This window comes from Erinaceus europaeus, chromosome 11 (assembly GCF_950295315.1).
Source record: "Erinaceus europaeus chromosome 11, mEriEur2.1, whole genome shotgun sequence".
NCBI lineage: Eukaryota > Metazoa > Chordata > Mammalia > Eulipotyphla > Erinaceidae > Erinaceus > Erinaceus europaeus.
The window spans coordinates 54676056-54690697 of NC_080172.1; the positions used below are offsets into that span (position 1 = coordinate 54676056).

The following is a 14642-nucleotide window of genomic DNA, read 5'->3' on the forward strand; positions in this document are numbered from 1 at the left end:
AGGCCACTTGAGACAGGTCTCCATCTGCTAGACTTGTCACCCAGAGCTATTTGTATGATAGCTCTCTTTTAAAATCTACTGAGACATACATTGTGGCCTAACAGGTGGTCTGTCCAAGTACCTTTGAGAAGAATGTTTATTCTACTGTGACAGAGTGCGTGTTCTCCAAATGTATTGCTAGGTCTGGTTGGTGGATAGTGTTGCTGAGGTCTTCTGTCTCTTTTCCCCATAGGTGAGACCTGGAACCCCTTCAAATTACAGTACCAGCTGAGGAATGTAAGAGAGCGAATTGCAAAGAACCTAGTAGAGAAGGGAATACTAACCACCGAGAAGCAGAATTTCCTCCTGTTTGATATGACTACTCATCCAGTGACCAATACAACTGAGAAACAACGACTCCTTAAGAAACTCCAAGATAGTGTACTGGAGCGATGGGTAAATGACCCTCAGCGGATGGACAAGCGAACTCTGGCCCTCCTGGTGCTAGCCCACTCCTCCGATGTGCTAGAAAATGTCTTCTCCTCTCTGACAGATGACAAGTATGATATGGCAATGAACCGAGCCAAGGACCTGGTAGAACTGGACCCAGAAGTGGAAGGGACAAAGCACAGTGCCACAGAAATGATCTGGGCTGTGCTGGCAGCCTTCAATAAATCGTAAAGCCAGCAGGTGGGTTTCTTCTTTTTCCCTACTGGCTAGTGATGGGAACACCATCACTGAGTTCTGTGTGATGAAATATTTTCATCAGATTTGTTTTGTTTTGTTTTGTTTTGTTTCCTTCTCTTGAATCAGAGTTGAGATTGGGGGAGACCAACTTCAGGGATTCTCCCACTGAGCTAGGTGAGTTTTAAACAGGTGTTATTGCTTCCTGTACTGCTACTCCAGAGTGAATAAACTGGGTGAGCCCACATACACCCAACAAATAGTTCATTTAGTTTGTGATTTATGTATGCTTTTGGACAAGCAGGGATAAGGAAGTGGGATTTGGAGTTCACCAGCCACAGATGTGAACAAGATGGAAAGTAAACCATTTGTTACTTTACAAAAAAAAAAAAAAATTTTTTTCATGATCTTTGTCTCTCAGCCTCAGCTAAGTGTATGGTAGCTTATTAAAATAACTGTCTCTTTGACTAAGGGGCAACAGAAACAAAACTAATGTTTAGAGCTGATGATCTCTGGGATTGTATATCCCACTAACCATATCCTCATCTTTCCTTTTCTAACCTAATGACAATATTCCACATTCGACTATCTGGTTCTTATAATCTTTGAACCAGAAATATTTTCTGTATTCTCTCTTAGAATTATCCTCACTCATTGTGGGGGGGGGGATTTAAAAAGGTATCTCTCAGCCAACTCCTTCTGTCATGCAGTTGGCTTTGCAATCTGTAAGGGAGGGAGGTGGTGTGAGCACCTGACTATCCCAATTTCCCCAGATTCCTGTATCTGTGCTCTGACTGAATGGAGGGAGTTGTCAGTTTCAGTTACCAACGAACAACATCTTGAGTTAACATTATATCTAAACTCCATACTTTCTTGCTCTCTAGGTTTGCCTTTATAAATTGATAGATCCTGTCTATATTTAGAGTTTTGGAAGTGCTTTTTTAAAAAAAAAAAATTAATCCACATATAATCACCTAGTCATTGGCTTAATACAACAACTTTTCTAGCAAAATCACTAAAATTTTTATTATTATTATTATTCAGTAATTAGTACAAAGAGAAGTTTATTTTTAAATCCAGTGTAGAGGGCAGTTGGGTATCAAGTACTACTGATATATAAGTTCCAGAATTGGAGGATATAAAGAGGGTAGGCACCAGCTCTTGCTAATGTCAAGCTTCTATTTTTCTTATACTTTTCATGAGCCCTGCCTGCCTCTTGATCAGAAGTAATTTTTTTTTTTTTAAACCAGAGCCCTGCTCAGCTCTGGTTTATGTTGGTGCTGGGGACTGAGCCTGGGACCTCAGAACCACAGGCAGGAAAGGCTTTTTGCATAGTCATTGTGCAGTCTCTCTCACCTGACCAGAGTGACTTAAATGAATGATTTTAACTTTCATTTCCTTCCTCAAATCTGCCTAGTCCCACAGTATTCCCAGAGTCAATTAGCTTTTTGTTGCTGCTGTTGTTTTTCCCTTCAGGTATTGCATAAGTAACTTGAGAAATCAATTTTACCATGAAACAGGTGGTCAAGGTGAAGCCAAGTAGAGCATCAGTCTGACTCTGGAAGCACAAGTGCCAGTCTGTAGGTTGTTTGTACCTGACTTAGTTTTTCTTTCCATTTGAACAATTTGGCATGAATTGAAAACAGGCTTTCCTGTGGAAAGTTTCAACTTGATGGGAGGTAGAAAATTAGTCAAGTTCTTTCTTGTAACTCGTGATCAGTGTTTATTTTTATACTGTATTTCCATAAAAGCCTATGTCTTCACTTTGAATCAATGTTCACTGCAAAACAATGCATTTAATGTGTATGGCCTTCACATTTCTGTGTAATAAAGATCAGTTGTTGACTCTCTGTACAGTTTCAGAACTTGAATTATTTTCACTAGAAGTCATTTCCACACAAGACCAGTACTACACTGTTTATACTGGAATACTAGCCGCTGTTACAACTATTGTAGAAAATTAGAATTACAGGGGTGAGGGTAGATGGCATAATGATTATGCAAAGAGAGTCTTATGCCTGAGGCTCCAAGGGCCTAGGTTCAGTGCCCCGCACCACCACAAACCAGAGCTGACTAGGTAGGGCTCTGGTTAAAAAAAAAAAAAAAAAAAGAATTACATAAATCATTTTAATTGCCAGGGGGTAGGGGGCAGAGTATATCAAATCAAACCTGAATATCTGCCAATGATGTTAAATCTGAGTAGTGTCTCTGTCTCAATGAAGTTACACAATTATATACCATTACTGCTATGTAGAGAATAAGTATCTTCTGTCTTGTTAATATTTGCTTGCAAATGACATCTGAAGCTATTGGTTGTTTTTGTTTTAAATACTTATTTTATTTTTTTAAGTAGTTTTATTATTTATTATTGGATAGAGACAGAGAGAGATTGAGAGGGGAGGAGTAAATAGAAAGGTAGAGAGACAGAGACACACCTACAGCATTACACCACTCATGAGGCTTTCTGCAGGTGGGGACCAGGGGCTTGAACCTTTGTCTTTGCACACTGTAATGTGTGCACTTAACCAGGTGCATCACCACCTGGCCCTAATTTACTTTTTTTCTTAAGTGAATGAACTTTATTCATTTTTTAATATTTTTAATTATCTTTATTTATTAATTGGATAGAGATAGCCAGAAATTGAGAAGGAAGGGGGTGATAGACACCTACAACCCTACAGGTAGGAACTGGGGGATCGAACCTGGGTCCTTGTGCATTGTAATGTGCACTCAACCAGGTGATCCACCAACTGGCCCCTTATTTTATTTTCTATGAAAGTTTCACATGAGAGAAAGAGAGAAGCCAGAGTACTATTACTCCAATAGCTGTGGCACTGAGGATTGAATCAAGAGCTATAGACATGCAAGTCTTTTTTTTTTTCTTTTAGAATTTATTTATTCAAGAAGAGAGAGAAAGAACCAGACATCACTCTGGTACATGTGCTGCCGGGGATTGAACTCAGGACCCCATGCTTGAGAGTCCAGTGCTGTATCTACTACGCTACCTCCTGGACCACGACATGCAAGTCTTTTTTTTTGTTTGTTTGTTTTTGTTTTTAATATTTATTTATTCCCTTTTGTTGTCCTTGTTTTTTTTTTTTTTTAATTTTTTATTTAAGAAAGGATTAGTGAACAAAAGCATAAGGTAGGAGGGGTACAACTCCACACAATTCCCACCACCCAATCCCCATAACCCACCCTCTCCCATGATAGCCTTCCCATTCTCTAGCCCTCTGGGAGCATGGACCCAGGGTCGTTGAGGGTTGCAGAAGGTAGAGGGTCTGGCTTCTGTAATTGCTTCCCCGCTGAACATGGGCGTTGACTGGTCGGTCCATACTCCCAGTCTGCCTCTCTCTTTCCCTAGTAAGGTGTGTCTCTGGGGAAGCTGAGCTCCAGGACACATTGGTGGGGTCTTCAATCCAGGGAAGCCTAGCCAGCATCCTGGTGGCATCTGGAACCTGGTGATTGAAAAGAGAGTTAACATACAAAGCCAAACAATTTGTTGAGCAATCATGGATCCCAAGTTTGGAATAGTGGAGAGGAAGTGTTAGGGAGGTACTCACTGCAAACTCTAGTGTAATCCTGCTTTCAGGTATATATTTTGCAGTAGTTTATGGATACGTGTGCACATACGCTCTCTCTCACAGAAACTGGTGTATGTCTAGGTTATGGGACTTTGTTAGAAAGTGAACTACCTGAGATGAAATTAGAGTGTACTATAAAAGGAAAGGTCTCACCCGAGTAATGAAGCTGAAGGGTTGTCATTCCACACGTGAAGTCTCTGGATACACTCTGAGGTGAAGCATGTTGAGATGGCAATCGTTGCTTTGGTTAGGTTGTGATCGGCGGATGCAATATTATTTGGTATGGATTGGGAGATGCATACGGGAAAGTGAGCCCTATCCAAGGGTGCCAGGACTGGGGGAAGTAGGGGCTCTATAGTGAAGATGTGAGGTTCCTGCTGTCTTAGGGTTCAAAAAGACAATCAATAGTTAATATTATCATCACATTATTTGTTAATTGGGTTAACTTTGAAAAGTCCCTTTGTTATGGTTTGCTGTACAGTACCCAGTATCTTGTATATAGCTGTGCTATTGGAAGCTTCTAATCTACTTGGTCTAGGCTTTTGAGAGAGTCTGCATATCAAATACGTAGCCTATCTATTAAAAAGATTCAGTTTGTCTTTTGAGAACCTTTGAGACATACAATTGATTTCCCCCTCTCATATTAATTAACTACTGATTTATATGTCTACATTTTGCTAGGAGTGTACATAAACACCATTCCCATCACCAAAGGACCGTGACCCATCCCTCCCGCCCATTCCCACCCCCCACTGGCCCAGGAAGCTACATGTCTACCCCTCACCACTGGGTTTTTACTTTGGTGCCCTACTTACAATTTGATCAGGTCCTGCTTTTAGTTTCCCTTTCAGATCTTCTAAGTCAGCTTCTGTTGATGAGTGGGATCATCCCATACTCATCTTTAACTTTCTGACTTAGCTCACTTAACATAATTCCTTCTAGCTCTGTCCAAGATGGGTCAGAGAAGGTGGGTTCATTGTTCTTGATAGCTGCATAGTATTCCATTGTGTATATATACCACAGCTTTCTCAGCCATTCATCTGTTGTTGGGCACCTGGGTTGCTTCCAGGTTTTAGCTATTATGAATTGTGCTGCTATGAACATAGGAGTACACACCTCTTTTTGGTTGGGTGTTATGGAGTCCTTGGGGTATAACCCCAGGAGAGGAATTATTGGGTCATATGGAAGGTCCATGTCTAGCCTTCTGAGAGTTTTCCAGACTGCTCTCCACAGAGGCTGTACCAATTTACATTCCCACCAGCAAGGTAAAAGGGTTCCTCTGTCCCCACATCCTCTCCAGCATTTGTTGCTGCTGTCCTTTTTGATGTATGCCATTCTTACAGGAGTGAGGTGGTATCTTAGTGTTGTCTTAATTTGCATTTCTCTGACAATCAGTGACCTAGAGCAGTTTTTCATATGTTTGTTAGCCTTTTGGATCTCCTCTGTGGTGAATGTTTTGTTCATTTCCTCTGCCCATTTTTGGATGGGGTCATTTGCTTTTTTGCGGCTAAGTTTGCTGAGCTCTTTATATATTTTGGTGATTAGTTTCTTGTCTGATGTCTGGCATGTGAAGATCTTCTCCCATTCTGTGAGGGGTCTCTCTGTTTGTTTAATAGTTTCTTTGGATGTGCAGAAGCTTTTCAATTTGATGTAGTCCCATTGGTTTGTTTCTGCTTTGGTCTTCCTTGCAATTGGGTTTGATTCATCAAAGATGTCCTTGAGGTGTAGATGGGAAAGTGTTTTACCAATGTTTTCCTCTAAGTATTTGATTGTTTCTGGTCTGACATCTAGGTCTTTGATCCATTTGGAGTTGATTTTTGTTTCTGGTGAGATAAAGTAGTTCAATTTCATTCTTCTGCATGTTTCAACCCGGTTTTCCCAGCACCATTTATTGAAGAGAGCCTCCTTCTTCCATTTAATCCTTTGGGCCCCCTTATCAAAGATTAGATGCCCATAGGTGTTGGGGACATGCAAGTCTTATGCTCTACCAGCTGAGCTCTTTTTCTGAGCCACTGAAATGACCTAAGACCTGCAAATCTTAAAATTCCACACATAGGTAATGTACGTTACTATAACAGAGTTAACAAACTCTGAAAATTGTGTTGTAATTTACTTACTTTCTAACCTTTACAATATCCATAAGACAATAGACAATAAGAAATGTGTTTACTAGAATTGCTTATACTGCCCTATTTTATTTAAGACAGAGATTATTCCCATAAATCATCCCTTATGCAATTTGCTCAAAATGCAGAGTTGAAAGAGGTGGCGCAGAGGGTAGAATGCAGGACTCGGTGTGGTTAAGTCACCAAGTTCAACCCTCCAGCACAGTATATGCTGGAATAATTGATACTCTGTTCTTTTATCTCTCTCTCCCTCCCCCCTCCTTTGCCTTATCATTAAATAAATCTTTTTTCCTTTTTTTAAACACCTTTTTAATTTATTCAGAATAGAGATACAGAGAAATTGAGAAGGAAGGGAGATATAGAGAGGGGAGAGAAAGAGATCCATCTATTAACACTGCTTCACCAGTCATGAAGCTTCATTTCTAGCACCTAGGGACCAGGGGCTTGAAAGCAAGTCCTCGCACACTGTCCGATGTGTGCTAAACCAGCACTACAACCTGGCGCCCCATCTTTTCTCATGGGCTGGGTGGTGGCACACCAGGTTAAGCACACATAGTGTGAAGCTCAAAACCAGTGCAAAGATCTGGGTTTGAGCCCCCAGCTCAGATAGCCATTTGCAGAGGGGGGTTGCACCACAAGCAGTGAAGTAGCCCTGCAGGTGTCTGTCTGTCTCTCTCTCCCCTTCTTTCTCAATTTCTCCCTGTCCTATCCGACAACAGCAACAACAACAAAAATGGGGGGAAAATGGCCGCCAGGAGCAATGGATTCATAGTACAGGAACCAAGGCCCCAGTGATAACCCTGGGGGAAATATATATATATATATATATATATATATATATATATTCTCATGTGATGTAAAGACCACAGAATTAAACTATGCAACCCAAGTTTGAGCCCACCTTCCACCATATCAAAGGATACTTCAATGCTGTTGCTTCTTTTTTTTTTTTAAGGCTTTTTTAAAAATTATTATGTTTATTTATTTGATAGAAACAGCCAGAAATTGAGAGTGGAAGGGGGTGATAAAGACGGAGAGAATAGACACCTGCAACACTGCTTCACCACTCGCAAAGCTTTCCCCCTGCAGGTAGAGACTGAGAGTTCAAACCCCAGTCCTTGGGCACTGTAACTTGTGCGCTCAATCGGGTGTGCCACCACCTGGCCCCCATGCTGTGGCTTCTTACCCGCCCTCTCTCTCTACCTCTATCCAAAAAAAAAAAAAAAAAAATCACCTCAGTGAAACCCTGAAACAATGATAATAGGGGGCAGGGTAGATGCATAATGGTCATGCAAAGAGACTCTCATGCCCAAGTTTCAAAAGTCTCAGGTTCAATCCCCTGCACTGGGGATTGGAAAAAAAAAGAAAGAAAGAAAGAAAGAAAGAAAAAGAATAATGATATGATAATAATAATAACTCATAACTTTAGTGGGAGGAATAGGATGCTAAAATGCAGGTTCCAAAATCAGTCTTTGGGGAGTGGGGGATTAGGATGATGCATTTTATTTTATTTATTTATTTATTTATTTATTTTTACCAGAGCACTGCTCAGCTCTGGCTGTGGTGCAGGGGATTGAACCTGAGACTTTTGAGACTCAGGCATGAGAGTCTCTTTGCATAACCATTAAAGTATCTACCCCTGCTGCATGATACATTTTAAATATAGTATCTGAAATTTTGTGCATTAAAATTTGAGGGCAAATTTTATATTTTATCACTACAGCTCATTCATCTAAAAATATTGAGTACTGTGTTCCGGGAGGTGGAGCAGTGGTTAAAGCATAGGACTCTCAAACATGAAGTCCTGGGTTCAATCCCCAGCAGCACATGTACCCGAGTGATGTCTGGTTCTTTCTCTCTCTCCTCCTATCTTTCTCATTAATAAGTAAATAAAATCTTTTAAAAAAAATATTGAGTTCTGAGTGTGGGTAGGTAGCATAATGGTTATGCAAACAGACTCTCATGCCTGAGGCTCCACAGTCCCAGGTTCAATCCCCCACACCACCATCAGAGCTGAGCAGTGCTTTGGTAAAAAAAAAAAAAAAAAAAAAAAAAAAAAAAAGTCTATAAATAAATAAAAATAGTACTTAGAAATAAATTTAGGGGTAAGGTGAGGGCACATATTAACATGAGTGAATGAGGACCTGAATTCAAATCCCTATGCCCACCAGCAAGGGAGGAAGCTTCACTAATGGTGGAGCACTGCTACAGGTGTCTCTCCTCTTTCTGTCTCTCCTTGTGTTTATCTCTGTCTCGTTCTCTATTAAAAAAAAAAACTAAATGATCACTGGGAGTGGTGGAATCATGTAGGCACCAAGTCCTAGTGATAACCCTGGTGGCAAAAAAGAAGAAAGGAAGAAAGAAAGAAAGGAATGGAGAGAGCTAAAGGAAGGAAGGAAGAGGGAGTCGGCTGTCGTTCACAGGTGGTGAAGCAGGTGTCTTTCTTTTTCTCCCCGTCTCTGTCTTCCCCTCCTCTCTCCATTTCTCTCTGTCCTATCTAACAACAACGACATCAATAACAACAATAACTACAACAACAATAAAAAGGGAAAATAAATATTTTTTAAAATTTTAAAGAAAGATGTAGCATAAATGGTTATGCAAACAGACTCTCATGCCTGAAGCTTCAAGGTCCCAGGTTCAATCCTTGGCACCACCATTAACTAGAGCTGAGCAGTGCTCTGGTAAAAAAAAAAAAAGAGAGAGAGAGAGAGTAAGTAAGGTAAGAAGGGAAGAGCTGGTGCTTGGTTAGGTGCTGATCAACAAAAATTACATAAATAGTGGCCTGGGAGGTGGGGCACAGGAGAAAGCAGTGAACTGTCAAGCATGGTTCAAGCCCCAGAATTGCATGTGCCAGAGTAATGCTCTGGTTTTTTCTCTATGATAAATAAATCTTTTTTAAAATAAGTTATATAAATACAATTTTAGCTCTCAAGAACGAACACTTGAGTAAGATACTTTATGATAAATGCTCAAGTGGAAGCATAAATTTAATATTCGGGAATACAGGGAGTTGAGCAGTAGTGCAACGGGTTAAGCACAAGTGGCACAAAGCGCAAGGACCGGCATAAGGATCCTGGTTGGAGCCCCCGGATCCCCACCTGCAGGGGAGTCACTTCACCAGTGGTGAAGCAGGTCTGCAGGTGTCTATCTTTCTCTTCCCCTCTCTGTCTTCCCCTCACTTCTCCATTTCTGTCTGTCCAACAATAACAACAATAATAACCACAACAACAAAACAATGGCAACAAAAGGGAATAAATAAATATTTTAAAAAGAAGAAGAAAAGAAACTCTTGAAATACCATTTATAAAAAAAAACTTTTGGGAGTCGGGCTGTAGCGCAGCGGGTTAAGCGCAGGTGGCGCAAAGCACAAGGACCGGCATAAGGATCCCGGTTCGAACCCCGGCTCCCCACCTGCAGGGGAGTCGCTTCACAGGCGGTGAAGCAGGTCTGCAGGTGTCTGTCTTTCTCTCCTCCTCTCTGTCTTCCCCTCCTCTCTCCATTTCTCTCTGTCCTATCCCACAACGACAACAACAATAATAACTACAACAATAAAACAACAAGGGCAACAAAAAGGGTATAAATAAATAAAATAAATATTAAAAAAAAGAAAGCCACCAAAAAAAAAAAAAACTTTTAAAATATTTGGGAATACAAAAAGTAATAGGATAGGAAGATAGCTCAGCTTGTTGGAGCACCAATTTGCACACCTGAGGCCTCACCGACTACAGGTTCAGCCTCCAGCACCACCATATGACAGGGCTAAACAGCTCTCTTTCCTCCTCTCTCGTAAGTAATAAGAATAAAATCTTACTTAAAATAATGTAATATTCTTCCTAGGAATATTTGCAGACTTAGAGGAGTTATTTTATCTATAATGGCTTTCGTATATTTTTTTTTTTGCTTCCAGGGTTATTGCTAGAGCTCAGTGCCTGCACTACGAGTCCACTGCTCTTGGAGGCAATTTTCTTCCCTTTTGTTGCCCTTGTTTTTTATCGTGGTTATTATTATTGTTGTTGATGTCATTGTTGTTTGATAGGACAGAGAGAAATGGGGAAATGAGGGGAAGACAGAGAGGGGGAGAGAAAAAGAGACACCTGCAGACCTGCTTCACCGCTTATGAAGCGACCCCCCTGCAGGTGGGGAGCCGAAGGGCTGGAACTAGAATCCTGGTCATTGCGCTTCACGCCATGTGCGCTCAACCCTCTGTGCTACCGCCAGGCTCCGGCTTTATTGTATTGGGCACTTCTGCAGTGCTATGATTACTGCTTTAAATATTTCACTCTATTCTCTTGTATGAGTTTTTCTGCTGTCAGATTTTAACAACAACAACAAAAAAATTTTAATAAAATTGACAACATGCTGAAGTCCCAGGTTCATTAGATTCCTGGCGCTGGATGTGCCTGTATAATTTTCTGTCCTCTGATTTTTTTTTTTTGATAGGGCATAAATTGAGCTGGTGGAGTGCAGGACATACATGCCCAAGGCACCCAAATAAACCCCTGGCATTACATGTGCTAGAGAGGTGCTTGGCTTCTCTTTCTCCGTTTTGAAACTCTTATATGAAGTAAATCTTTTTTTTTTTTTTTTTTTTTTTTGCCAGAGCACTGCTCAGCTCTGGCTTATGGTGGTGCAGGAGATTGAACCTGGAACTTTGGAGTCTCAGGCATGAGAGTCTATTTTCATAACTATTATGCTGTAAAACCCCCCCCCCCATGAAGTAATTCTTTAAAAGTAGCTCACTTGGATAATCCTCTGTCATATGCATGACCCGGGTTCAAGTCCAGACCCCACAGTATTGAAGGAAGATTGGGTGCAGTGGTTCTTTTTTTTTTTTTTAAGACTTTATTGATTAATGAGAAAGATAGGAGAAGAGAGAGAGAGAGAGAGAGAACCAGACATCACTCTGGTATATGTGCTGCTGGGGCTTGAACTCAGGACCTCACTCTTGAGAGTCAAGCGCTTTATCCACTGTGCCACCTCCGGACCACTGGGTGCAGTGGTTCTTTTCTCTCCCTCTCTTTCTCCCTCTCCCTTTCTGCCTCTGTTTCCTTCTGAAAAAAATCAGCCCAGAGCAGTGAAGCCCCAGAGATTAGTAGTAGTAATAATATTAATAATAACAGTTTAGGATTGGGGGGAGATAGCATAGTTATGCAAACCAACTCTCATGCATGAGGATTCCAGGTCCCAGGTTCAATCCCCACACCACCATAAGCCAGAGCTGAGCAGTGCTCTGGCAAATAATAATAACAGTTTAAAGATTTAAGAACTCATACTTTTCCACATGACTGTAATTCCCACAGATATATAATTATATGATGTCTAAAAGCATGTTTTATTCCTTAGAGAACAAAAGTGATAGCTTTAATGCTGAAATAAGTTAGGTGTAACTGATTTTTTTATACTTTTGTGTTATCTATTACATGTGGACATAAAGTTTTGTTTTTATGTTCCCAGTTCTTCTCAAGGTCTTCCTTTTTCTCCTCAGCTCTGCTGCATACATAATTTTGAAAGGGAAAGACCAGATGTGACTTCTTACAGACAAGTTGAGAAAAGGAACCACCTCTCAGTTTTCCTGCTTTAGTGGGAACAAAATTCAGAACCAGCAATTTTTCTCACATTTCAGAGATGTTAAAATTCTATTCCACTCCACTCTTTAAAGAAGTCCTAATGTTGCGAAATGCTTGAAAGTTAGCCTTAAAAAAATCATGTAACAGGGTGGGGAGTTGGCTCAATGGTAGAGTACCTGCCTTGCATGAGTGGGGCCCCAGGTTCAGTCTCACTCCTGAGCACTGCATGTGCAGTGTTGTTGCGGCGGTCTGGTGTCGGGCTGCACCGCGGAGAAGAGAGCGGACGTCCAGAGCAAAGGGGTACACAAATCTTTATAATAGGATGGGGGGGAGGTTTGGTTCAGACCACGTGGAGCCAGCCGGCAATGGCCGACCAGGGGGGAGAGCAGGCAGCGAGACCTCAGAGAGGGAGAGCCGAGAGCCCAGAGAGAGCGAGGGGAGGGGTGAGGGGGCTTTTTATTGGGCGACAACCAGGGGTGACGTGTAGGGCCAGGATTGGTTGAAACCTGGGGGCGGAGACTGCATCAGAATAACTCCTCAGCAACAGTGCAGCAGTGAAGCTGTTCTCTCCCTATCTCTCTCCTCTCTTTCTCCCTCTCAAAATAACTAAATTTGGGGTATTGCACCAAAGTAATGACTCAGGAGAGGATGGGGCACTTTCAGCTCCTGGTACATGATGGTGGAGGAGGACCTGGGCTATTTTTTGCAGAAAATTGAGAAATTTTACACACATACCAACAGCTATTACTGTAAACTGTTAAGCTACTGTGAACCTGTAAACTGTTAAGCTACTGTGAACCATTAATTCCCCAATAAAAAATAAAATTTAAAATAACAAATAGTCTTAAATATTTTTTAAAATACATAAACCCTGGGGGGCAATTCACATGACCCTACATTCATGGCCCAGGGGGCACAGTGGATTTTCAAGCATAAGGTTCTGAGTTTGATCTTCATAATTACATGTGAAAGAGGGATGCTGTGGGCTCTTTCCTCCCATCTCTCGTGGGAATAATGAAATCTACTGGGAATCTCGTAATAAATAAAATCTACTGGGGAACCAGGTGGTGGTGCACCTGGTTGAGCTAATATGTTACAATGCTCAAAGACCTGGGTTCAAGCTCCCTGTCCCTACCAGCAGGGGTAAAGCTTCACAAGTGGTAAAGCAGGGCTTCCAGATGTCTCTTTCTCTTTCCCTATCACCCCTTTCCTCTCAATTTCTAGTTGTCTCTATCAAATAAATAAAGACAAGTAAATAAAATCACTTTTGAGGCCAGGTGGTGGCACATCTGGTTGAATGCACATGCTACATACAATGCACAAGGACCCTAATTCAACCCCAAGTCCCCAACTGTAGGGGGAAAGCTATATGAGTGGTGAAAGAGTGCTGCCGATGTCTTTCTCTCCCCCTCCCCTTCCCTCTCAGTTTCCTTCCCTATCTCTCTCTCTCTCTTTACCAGAGCACTGATCATCTCTGGCTTATGGCGGTGTGGGGGATTGAACCTGGGACTTCAGGGCCTCACACGTGGTGGTCTGTTTGCATGACCATTACACTATCTACCCCCCACCCTCCTCTTGTCTCTATCCAAAAAGAAAGAATAAATAAAATGAAATACTTTTGAAAAAGTAAATAAAATCTACTTTTATTTATTTATTTTTAAATATTTATTTATTCCCTTTTGTTGCCTTTGTTATTTTATTGTTGTAGGTAGTATTCTTGTTATTGATGTCATTATTGTTGGATAGGACAGAGAGAAATGGAGAGAGGAGGGAAAGACAAAGAGGGGGAGAGAAAGATAGATGTCGTATGCTTTACATTGGTTTGTCCTAGCCCTCCCCCCCGCCAAGAGAATTGGATCAGTCCTGTTAATTTCATGGGCCTACTTGGCCCCGCCCCAAGGAACCCCGAGAGAGGGTTCCTGAGTCCGAGAGTTCCTGAGTGCGAGAGTTCGAGAGTGTCAGAGTTCCGGAGTTCCTGAGTTCGAGAGTTTCAGGTTTTCAGAGTAAGAGAGAGTGGCAGAGAGACAGAGTTCCTGGGTTCTTGAGTTCCAGAGTAAAAGAAAGAGTGCTTGCGCCGCCGCAAAGAGAGCAGAGTTCTGTTTGGTGATTAGTTTGTGTTAGTTTATGAATCGTTGTTCCTGAATAAAGAAATACAGCTTCCCTGCCCAGCCGTTGTCTCCGCGTCTCTGTTACCCGCCTGTGAAGCTATCCCAGCCGGCAAGAGCCGTACGGAATTTTAACAACAAATGGCGCCCACGTGGACCTGACCTGCGCATCTCTCAGATAAGTAAAGACAATTTGGCTACCTATGCACTATGGCCTTCTCTTCTGCTTGTGAAGAGATCTCCAAAGGCCTCTGCTCTTTCTTCACGAGACTGTTTTGCTGTTTCTGGAACATTTATCTCTGGACCACTCTGTGGTTTCCACTCGCTCGGGCAAACTCAGAACAGCCAGCGGGAAGAGCCAGCGGGCGGGAGGAGAGGCGCGGAGCTGCCGTTTCCACCTGGTTAAACAGCCAGCCAGCCGGCTGCGCCCAGACAACCCCACGCACTGCGCTCGCAGCCCCGCAGCCCGCAGGAGGCCGACGCCAGCACACAAGAGCCCCTGGAGCCCGAGGCCAACACACCAGAGCCTGAGGCCAACACGCAAGAGCCCGAGACCAGCCCACAGGAGCCGGCTCTCCACCGCGTGGCGCAGGG

At 42.2% G+C, this 14642-nt stretch overlaps 1 protein-coding gene across 5 annotated transcripts in view; it reads left to right on the top strand.

Annotated features, from left to right (window-relative positions):
- Positions 1-2513, top strand: part of GOLPH3L (golgi phosphoprotein 3 like) — a 40741-nt gene extending 38228 nt beyond the window's left edge. For all 5 annotated transcript variants that reach the window (XM_060201747.1, XM_007531546.3, XM_060201744.1 and 2 more), the window contains exon 5: positions 233-2513. In XM_060201747.1, coding sequence (XP_060057730.1) covers positions 233-660 — 428 coding nt within the window. In that variant the 3' untranslated portion in view covers positions 661-2513. The remainder of the gene's footprint in view (positions 1-232) is intronic.
- The last annotated feature ends 12129 nt before the right edge of the window (positions 2514-14642 follow it).